General features: G+C 34.4%; 1 protein-coding gene across 1 annotated transcript; it reads right to left on the bottom strand.

The window, feature by feature from the left end:
- Positions 1-94: 94 nt before the first annotated feature.
- Positions 95-10857, bottom strand: LOC133189633 (WD repeat-containing protein 36-like). The gene is made up of 9 exons (XM_061325037.1): positions 10836-10857; positions 10576-10741; positions 9702-9890; positions 9101-9324; positions 8012-8142; positions 7527-7646; positions 6354-6429; positions 3626-3813; positions 95-253 (listed from the first exon to the last, which is right to left on the bottom strand). Exons 1-9 carry the CDS (start codon positions 10855-10857, stop codon positions 104-106), a joined length of 1266 nt encoding a protein of 421 aa, XP_061181021.1. The 3' UTR covers positions 95-103.
- Positions 10858-11064: the final 207 nt, after the last annotated feature.

Genomic DNA, 11064 nt, shown 5'->3' with positions numbered 1-11064 from the left:
CGAGAGATTTCCCCACAATTCTCAACTTTCCCCATAAGAAAGGTCCTGTGTCAGGTGTGAGTTCCCCACAAGTTGGTAAACGCGGGTGCTTTTTCTCTCTCTCTCAGATTTTAGCTGTCCTGAGATGGGTTAGAAGTGTTAAATTCAAGGTAAACAGATCCTGTATGGAAGTCCACGTCTGATTCAGTTTTCCTTTCACCTCTCTCAGAACTTCAACCAGTTCAGGATGACTGGATATTGTATCACCATGAATCTACAACAAAACAACAAATATATTTACTGTATGTTTATTCAAACATAACTTCACAGCTGTGGGGAAAATAAGTATTTGAGTATATAATTAACTACTAGTAAATATTCATTGTTAAATTGAAATGTAAAGGTACTAGTATTTAATTGACTGAGAATTCATCAAAAAGATAAAGTGTTAAGGTATCTAACTAGAAAACTACCAGTCAGCAAGGGCCCCACAGAGGGATAGAAATCTAAGAGTGCAACTTAAAAGATGAGAATTTGACTTAGGAAAAAATTAAAAAGGATTTTTGAAAAAATACGAAGAATATGTTTATAAAATTTGGACATACTTCCTAAATAACAAATGAGATTATCAAACCTTCAGAAATTAACAATATCCTTGTATTTAATAAGGGAGTAAAAAAAAAACATCATATCATATAATAATTCAATTAAATGTGTAATTTAAACCAGAATGAAGCATACATTTCATAAAATGCCAACCTTTGGTGAATGCAGACACCCAGACTTGACCTTAACTTCAAAAAAAGCATCACTTTCAAACAGAGTCTTAACTGTAATCTTAATGTGACAGATAAAGATAAGGTACTGGATTGTCTAAAGCAGGCAAAATAATTATTCTCAGAGGATTAATTGTACTGTTGTCTCATCCTTTAATTGTAAGTTTACAATCTCTTGTTCTAAATTACAATAAGAACATTTTCAGCAATGAAAGAACGAGTCAATTATGACTGTACTGTTACATTTATAGTTTCCCTGAATGGACACAAGGCAGCAATAATAAATGATATTTTTAACTCCATCTTTTAAAAAAACAAGATGTGTTTGTGAAACACTGATGCCCCCGTATGGCAGCTCATGGCAAAGGTTAAAGTTTCTCAAATGCAAGTCAAAATCCAGGCCAAAAGATAAAAAAATGTTGGTACCCAAAGAAAGGTCTTGTCTCTAGGAATATACCTGTGAAATTTGAAAGCCCTAGCTGCAACTGTTCAAAAGTTATGGCGAAGGTTAAAGTTTTTTAAAAGTAAGTAAAACGTCAAGGTCAAGGTAAAAGTTGTTGGTATCCAAAGGAAGGTCTTGTCACAAGGATTACATATGTGAGGTATGAAAGCCCTAGCACCAACCATTCAAAAGTTATGGCGAAGGTTAAAGTTTTTCGAAAGTAGGTCAAACTCCTATGTCAAGGTCAAAGGGTCAAAGTGGTTGGTATCCAAAGGAAGGTCTTGTCACAAGGATTACATATATGAGGTATGAAAGCCCTAGCACCAACCATTCAAAAGTTATGGCGAAGGTTAAAGTTTTTTGAAAGTAGGTCAAACTCCTAGGTCAAGGTCAAAAGGTCAAAGTGGTTGGTATCCAAAGGAAGGTCTTGTCACAAGGATTACATATGTGAAGTATGAAAGCCCTAGCTCCAACCGTTCAAAAGTTATGGCCAAGGTTAAAGTTTTTCAAAAGTAGGTCAAACTCCTAGGTCAAGGTCAAAGGGTCAAGAGGTTGATATCCAGAGGAAGGTCTTGTCACAAGGAATACACAAGTGAAGTTTGAAACCCCAAGTACCAACTGTTCAAAAGTTATGGCCAAGGTTAAAGTTTTTCAAAAGTAGGTCAAACTCCAAGGTCAAAAGGTCAAAGTTGTTGGTATCCAAAGGAAGGCCTTGCCACAAAGAATACACATGTGAAGTTTGAAACCCCAAGCACCAACTGTTCAGAAGTTATGGCCAAGGTTAAAGTCTCATAAAATTTTGCAAAAGTGGGTCAAACTCCAAGGTCAAGGTCAAAAGGTCAAATATGATGGTACTCAAAGAAAGGTCTTGTCACAAGGAATACACATGTGAAATATGAAAGTCATAGCTCCAACCAATCAAAAGTTATGGGCAAGGTTAAAGTTGACTACAGACAAACAGATAAACAGACAGACAGACAGGACAAAAACAATATACCCCCGGGATCTTTCAATCCGGGGGCATTAAAAATTGATTCCCCATGAAATTTATATTTCAATAAAATGAGTATTCAGTATAAAAGTGAAATATCAAGGTATATAATTAACTGAATATTCAATATAAAAGTGAAATATTAAGGTATCTAAATAGTTGAATATTTAATATAAATGTAAACATTAAATTATCTTATTTATAAACTGAATATTAATTATAAAAGTGAAACATTAAGATATATAACTGAATATTCATTATTTAAGTGAAATGATAAAATATATACATTGTAATTAACCAGATATTCATTATAAAAGGAAAGTGTGAAGATATCTAATAAACTATACATTCACTATAAAAGAGAAAATCAAAATAAAAAGGAGCTTCAGGAGGAACAATTGTGGTCCCCCGCTCTCGGTGTCTTAGTGGTTGGGATGCAATTATTCATAACATATTGTAACTGTTTATGTTTTTGTTGTTCTTCTTTTCTGTGTGTACTGTCTTGTCTGTCTATCATCATGATCATACAAAAAAGAATTAAATTTTTGAATTAATCAAAGTTTCTTAAACTGCATCCTAAAATTCAAGGTCATGAGGTCAAATATCATAATACAATCAGAAAAAATCTTGACACAGGTAATGCACTTGTGAAAAAATATAAAAGCCCTGTTTCTTCTGAAGCAAAAGTTATGGCCAAAGTTAAAATTTTTGATAAGTAAGTCAAACTTCTAGGTCGTCAAGGTCATGAATTCAAAAATAATTGTTCTTTCTGAAAGGTGTTTTCACAGAAAGCATACATGTAAAATAAGGAAGCCCTTTTTTCTCTCATTCAAAAGTTATTACCAATGTTAAAAATTTTGAAAAGTACTGTTGGTTAAACTTAAAAGATAAGATCATGAGATTAGAAACCATAATACATTTGGAAATGTCTTGTGACAAGTAATGCATGTGTCAAAATAAATGCCCTATCTCTTCTCATTCAAAAGTTATCACCAATGTTAAAATTTTTGAAAAGTTGGTTAAATTCCAAGGTCACAGGGTCAAATATCATAGTATATTTGGAAAGATTTTGTCACAGGTAATTTACATGTGAAATATGGAAGCCTCATCTTTTTCTCATTCAATAGTTATGACGAAGTTTTTTGTGAACAGACTGACAAATTGACAGCCAAATGAGATTTAACGTCCTTTCACTTTCAAAAAAGTGGGAGACAATAACCCTCTGCTAAGAGAGATATAGTAGATAAAGCAATATGTTTCTTTTATTATATTTTCATATTCAATTTTGCTGAGTCTCAAATTTTGCTGATTATGGTGAACTATGCTTTAATTTCTATGACTGAAATATTGCTGACAATTAATCAGTCAATCTTCTGTCAGAAAATTCCACCTCAGTAGACAGAAGTTCATCTCTGATAATCCAGTACAAAAACTTACCTTTAGAAAAAGTCCCAGATAAGCATTGGCCACTTCAAAGTCTTTCTTGGTGTCCAGAACATGACTAATCAAGTGAAGGAACTGGCACATAGTGGTCACAGATCCCCCTGCATCCGGTCCTAAACATCGAATCTCGTTATCAACAGCAGAGGGACCAAGTTCTTTCAGATATCCCAAAGCACTCTGATCTGTAAAACCAGATCAATCAACATTATTCTACAAATTGATCACAAATAATTTATAATGAAAATAAGAAAATCAGAGAGTGAGCTGTTTAAGTTCCATTATTTATTTTGTAAGATACGAAAAGGAAAAATACACAACACAGCATATATACACAAGAGGCCCAAGGGCCTTAACAGTCACCTGAGTATAATACGACCCTGTAAATAAAGTGAAATTCAAAATCTAGAGAAAAATTATGAATAGGATGGAAAACAAGAGGCCCATGGGCCACATCGCTCACCTGAGCACATTGGCTAGGAAAAAAAGCAAAAATCAGTACAGTATTGAAAAGTTTACAGGGAGGGGGGTGTTGAATTTTAAACTACCTGATGATGCTTTCATATCATATAACAAATGGCTTTGTTGTTCTTGAGCAGCAGATTTTTTTCCCATATATTCATTTGTAAAAATTTGATCCCCCATTGTGGCCCCACCCTACCCCCGGGGGCCCTCATTTGAACAAATTTCATTCTACACTACCCAAAGATGTCTCCATATCAATTTGACTAATCATGGCTTTTCTGTTCTTGAGAAAAAGACTTTTTCCTATATATTCCTCTGTAAACTTTGATCACCCATTGTGGCCCCACCCTATCCCCAGGGTAATGATTTGAACAAACTTGAATCTTCACTACCTGAGGATGCTTCCATATAAATATGACCAATCATGGCTTTACTGTTCTTAAGAAGAAGATTTTTAACGATATTTTCCTATATATTTCTATGTAAAACTTTGATCCCCAATTGTGGCCCCACCCTACCCCCGGGGGTTATGATTTGAGCAAATTTGAATCTTCACTACCTGAGGATGCTTCCATATAAATATGACCAATCATGGCTTTACTGTTTTTAAAAAGAAGATTTTTAACGATATTTTCCTATATATTTCTATGTAAAACTTTGATCCTTCATTGTGGCCCCACCCTACCCCCGGGGGTTATGATTTGAGCAAATTTGAATCTTCACTACCTGAGGATGCTTCCATATAAATATGACCAATCATGGCTTTACTGTTTTTAAGAAGAAGATTTTTAGAGATATTTTCCTATATATTTCTATGTAAAACTTTGATCCTTCATTGTGGCCCCACCCTACCCCCGGGGGTTATGATTTGAGCAAATTTGAATCTTCACTACCTGAGGATGCTTCCATATAAATATGACCAATCATGGCTTTACTGTTTTTAAGAAGAAGATTTTTAGAGATATTTTCCTATATATTTCTATGTAAAACTTGGATCCCCCATTGTGGCCCCACCCTATCCCCGGGGGTCATGATTTGAACAAACTTGAATCTACACTACCTGAGGATGCTTCCATATAAATATGACCAATCTTGGCTTTACTGTTCTTAAGAAGAAGATTTTTAAAGATATTTTCCTATATATTTCTATGTAAAACTTGGATCCCCCATTGTGGCCCCACCCTACCCCTGGGGGTCATGATTTGAACAAATTTGAATCTACACTACCTGAGGATGTTTCCACATAAGTTTCATCTTTCCTGGCCCAGTGGTTCTTGAGAAGAAGATTTTTAAATGATGCCATTATTTTTTCACTAATTCCTAATTATCTCCCCTTGAAAGAGGGTGTGGCCCTTCATTTGAACAAACTTGAATCCCCTTTACCCAAGGATGCTTTGTGGCAAGTTTGGTTGAATTTGGCCCAGTGGTTCTTGAGAAGAAGTTGAAAATGTGAAAAGTTTACAGACAGACAGACGGACAGACAGACGGACAGATGGACGCCGGACAAAATGTGATCAGAAAAGCTCACTTGAGCTTTCAGCTCAGGTGAGCTAAAAATAGTTAATCTGGTAATCAGCAACAACTCTGAAACTTGCCTGTATATGCCAGTGCTATCTCTTAATTTTTCATTGAAAATGATAGTTTAAAATATGATTTTCTTCTTGTCTACTAACAAATTACGCCCTGAAACACCTTATTTGACCAAGCTATAGTTGTAAAACATCATTAAAGGAATTTATTTTTCAAAATTGAGAAATCTTTAGGCTCCTCTCATTTACGAAATCTTTACCTTAAGTTTAATACATCTAGGCTACTAATTAGCAGAAATTTTAACATCTGCAGCCCAGCATTGATACAAGTAAATTCATTAGCCCTAGGTAAAAAATTTTGTGTCTCATTCTCACACAGGGTTAATTTTAAAGATTACACTGATTTTGATGGTTATAGTCCAACCTCTCAGGCTCAGGGGAGGGGGGTTGGCAGGAACCATATAATTTTTGTTCCCCTTCAGCTATAGAAACTGAAAATGTTCAAATGTTAATGCACAACATAACAACAGACGAAAACAGAGAGCAATAATTCACTTGAGTAACTCAGGTAACCTACAAATTGGAAAAGGAACTAAATACAAAGGTACTTTACTCAGAACTATTGGAACATTAACTGGAGATTTTTGTGTCATCAAAAATACACAATATCAGGGAATAACTTTCACATCTGATAGCAACAGCCTGTATTTATGATAGATAATAACACATACTCTCCTTTCCTTCATCTAGTCTACGTCCAAGTTCACCAAGAGAAATAAACCGAGAAAGATCAGGACCCGATTTCTTCTGAAACAAAAAAAAAGTACTATCAAGGCCTCTTAAAGCTACAGTTAAGCTTCAGTATATGGAACATTGATATCTCAAATACCATAGGTATGTCAAAGTGAGTTGGCATTCTCAACTATTCTTTCTCTATGTATTTTAACTTTGATATCTTGAATCCTTGGATATCTCAAAGTTTTTTTCAGTCGAGTTCAAGATAATGAGGTTTGACTGTAGTAATATTGTGAGAAAATGGATTCATTTCAGAAAAAAAAAATATATCTTATCTTGCCTTTGCTATTCTTGAGAAGATTTTTAAAGACTTTTCCCCTATATAATTCTATGTGAAATTTTGATGACCTATTATGGCCCCACTCTACCCAGGGGGTCATGGTTTGAACAAACTTGATTCTACATCACCTGAGGATGTTTTCATATCAATATGATTAATCATGCCTTTGCTATTCTTGAGAAGAAGATTTTTAAAGGCTGTTTCCTTTATATTCTTCATATGTAAAATGTTGGTCGTCCAATGTGGCCCCACCCTACCCCCGGAGTCAAGATTTGATAAAATTTGAATCTACGCTATGTAATGAAGCCTTCACATAAGTTTCAATTCTTCTGACTTGTTGTTCATGAGAAGAACATTTTTAAAAGATTTTTCTTATCTATTCCTCTGTAAAATTTTCATCAACCATTGTGGCCTCACCCTACCCCCTGGGGGTCATGGTTTGAACAAACTTACATCTACACTATGTAATGAAGCTTTCAAGTAAGTTTAATCTTTTCTGGCCTAGTGGTTCTTGAGAAGATTTTTGAAAGATGCCATAAAATTTTCACTAATTCTTAATTGTCTCCCCTTGAAAGAGGGCAAGGAGAAAAAGAAAATGTGAAAAGTTTAGAATTTTGATGTCCTGTGTTTCTGTATGCCATTGCTACTTAATGTCCCATGTTTTTTTGTATTTCATTGTTGCTTTATGTCAAATGTTCCTACATGTCATTGTTACTGTATGTCTTGTGTTTCTATATTTCAAAATTTCACACTGACACTTATAAAAATAGAAATCAGCAATACAGTGTTTGTGAATTGTTCAATCTGTGTTAGGTACATGTGTACTGACCTTGTCTGTTTCCTCGGTGTTTTCAGGGACGGCAAACTTGGGTTGTAAGCCAGGAATTGTGGGTAAAAAGAAAGGCGCTGCCTTGGGAACTTTAGGGGGTTCTTTTGGTTTATTTCTCATCTGTGAATGAAATCGTATCAAACTAATTAACCAAACCAATTACCTCACAAGAAGATAATAAATTCACTAAACATTTCAAGTTAATCAATCATTCATTAACTACAGTTAAGATGAAGAACAGAGAAATGAGAATACTGTAAATCACTTTTTATTTGTGAGAACGTTATTTTCTCCTAATTATGTGAGACAGTTTGCTCACCAAAATTTCATATTCGTGTATATTTTCATTTGTATAGAGTGTTAGTATTACAACAGTAACCAGAATTTGTGATGATTTTGTCTCACTAATAAATACCAAATATGTATCTTGGGAAAATAAGATGTTGCAAAAATTTGGTGATATACAGTATTGCACTAATCCTGACCTTAATGACATCCAGATTGAGGAGGTTGTGCCAGCGGGAGTTAGGGAGAAGAGACAAGGTCACTAACTCGGAGGATAATTGTTCTGGGGAAGCGTAATCATCTACATCATCCAGCACCGTGTCATCTTCAGCTGTAATTGTACACAGAACAAGTCATTCCTAGAACCATTTGTATCAATATGTACATGTAAATCTTCCTGAGTTATTGTTTAATGGACAATGAATGACAGTATTAACATAAGTATGAAAAGGATTTGTTGACAATGCCTAAGGAAGAGTTACAGGTACATATTTATATTGCTGGATCTAGGAATGTCTAGGATTTATTAAACAATACCTAGGGAAGATTTAGAGGTACATATTTACACTGTTGAATCTAGGAATGTCTAGGATTTATTAAACAATGCTTAAAGCAATATGAGCTGCATTTTTGAGTATTTTATTTTGCTGTCAAAACGTGCTGTTATGATAAATCTGTATGTAATTTAAATATTTATGATCAATTAGACAATAACAAAGTAATAATTTTTTTCAGAAGAAAGAGTTCTGTACAATGAAATATATAGTATTATATTAGAAATCAATATTGTACAGGATGACAATAATGTAATTTTGCTTCAATCAAAACTTATAAATAGTTCTTTCATCTCAAATATAAAGAACAGAAGTTTATAAACGTTCTTTTTTCTGTAATAGAAATAGTTAATTACAATATTGCAGCAAAAATTCCCGACATCAAAGTTGCAGCTAATATTGCTTTAAGGAAGATTTACAGGTACATATTTATATTGCTGGATCTAGGAATGTCTAGGATTTGTATTTTTTTTAAACAAGTACACTATTCATATCTGATTCATGAAACAAACTAGGGCTAAAATGAAAACTAATAAGGGAAAAAATATTGATGGGATAAAGATCTCATAATTCATTATATAGTATAAAAATAACTCATTATATAATATAGTATTATATAGTAGTTAAAAAGAATAAAGTGTATATCATCATTCTCAACATTCAACGCAACTTTAAATTAATACCACTTCAACAACTCTTAATTGCCCAAAATAAGAATAAAAACATGTCCTTCACCATTTTGGTTGTCATCTCCTCCAGTGAATCGTGTGTCAGGCATTTCCACTTCCTGTGGTTGGTAATCGTCTGGGAGTGGGGCCAGGGATACGTGAGAGAGGAGGGTCTTGTTGTACCAAGTATACACCCCTACACTGTCCACATGACTGGTCACTAGGAAATCTGCAGTCGGAGACATCGACAGAGAGGTCACGGCCATCTCCACTGAAAAGCAGTCTACCAACCTAAAGTGAAAGTCGAACACACAGATGATACAACTGCTGCGAAAAGAATAATTTTCACATATGTTATACAAGCATGCAACTTGCAAAAAAAACCTGGGATATATCGAAGTGATTTGGCAGTTCCAACAACATTTTCTTTACGTTTTTTACCCCTGTTAACTTGAATCCTTGGATATCTCAAAGTATAATCTCGGTCCCTTTGAGTTCGAGATAACAAACTTTGACTGTATATGCTTTTTTCCTTTCAAAAATTTTTCCACAAAACACTTGTCTATAAAACAAATTTGTTACACTTTCAACCATATCTAGTTGTAAATTTACATCAAAAATTGAACACAGAGTTTCATATGCAGCAGCTTGGTGGACAATTTACTCACCTTCCAGAGGGCAAGTCCCATGATCTGACTGTACAATCCATGGCGGATGAGATCAACCAGCGAGCATCAGGACTAAAGGACATCCCCGTCACCTTGTTACTGTGACTCTGAAACTTCCTGACCATTCTGCGAGTATCTAAATCTACCACAAAGATCTGGAAATTGTCCAATGCTACAGCCAGCATCGAGCTAGAGGAAAAAATTTAAAATTATGTTTAAGATGAATCAAGGAAAGTGACAGACCTTAAAGAAATGAACTGCTGAAAAACTGTAATATACATTGTAGAATGTCAATGTTAGAATTCTATGAAGAGCAAAAACTATGACCAGTTTCACCAATATACTGTAATCATACTTTTTTCCAGGCTGTCATAATTCTGCGATATCACAATTCCTGTTCAATCCTCAAATTAAAAAATATGCAGACTTCTTAGATTACCAATGTATGTCTTAAATGCACTTTAAGTACCCGTGACAAATTTCCATGACAAATTTGTGTCCACATACAAAATGTAAATTTATTCAACACAGAAAAATGTACATTTACAGTACCTTGATCCTTTTCCTTTAATACTTTGCTCCATTTTTTCACTATCTCATAGTTGTGGTGTACAAAAGTTCTGTAGCTTAAAGGACCAAGGTTTTCTAAACCACAGATAAATCCTTCCTAATTTTTTTTATACACCATGTTTTCCTCACACCTTGGCTACATGTGTGTACATTATTTCATATGCTCTATTAACTAGATTTCTAACACTGACAAAGGAAAAAAAAATTGTAAATCATAGTATAATTTAAGCACATTATTTCCTTCCATTGTACGTGTAACATCTTCCATGACATAAATGTATACCACATGTATGAATTATTTTACCTTTCCCTATGCAGTACAATCCCTGAAATGTAGTTTTCTGTCTGTAAAGTGTCAATTTTCTGGTGCTTCTTAAAGCCCCAGAACCGGATTTCCCCGTCCAGCCCTGCAGTCACCAAGATTTGGTTCATTCCATCTACTGCAACCCCCATCACACCACAGGTATGGGCTATAACAGGTAACAATAAAACCAATGGTAACTGCAGCTTATTGAATGATTATTAAAAACTTATAAGAAACAACAGTCTTTAAGCTCGGTGCACTTTCTGGATTTCCGAGTTCCATTTTTATTGAGGAAGCAGTTGTCCATGATACCAAAAATGCCTAGTCTTTAATTTCTGGTGAGGAATTGTTGTAAAAAGGCGTACGTTTTGGTGTTCATGACTCTTGAAAAATTTGGTGATTTTTAAATTTTCTAAAAGGAGGTTAAGAGAATCCACATTTGATTTACACCACTTCTAGAATATGCTTTAGCACAGTACATCTGAAGTT

Source organism: Saccostrea echinata, unplaced genomic scaffold (assembly GCF_033153115.1).
Source record: "Saccostrea echinata isolate AGI-Se365-2 ecotype Australia unplaced genomic scaffold, CSIRO_AGI_Sech_v1 ptg000019l, whole genome shotgun sequence".
NCBI lineage: Eukaryota > Metazoa > Mollusca > Bivalvia > Ostreida > Ostreidae > Saccostrea > Saccostrea echinata.
This window is presented reverse-complemented; position numbering and strand designations above follow the sequence as displayed.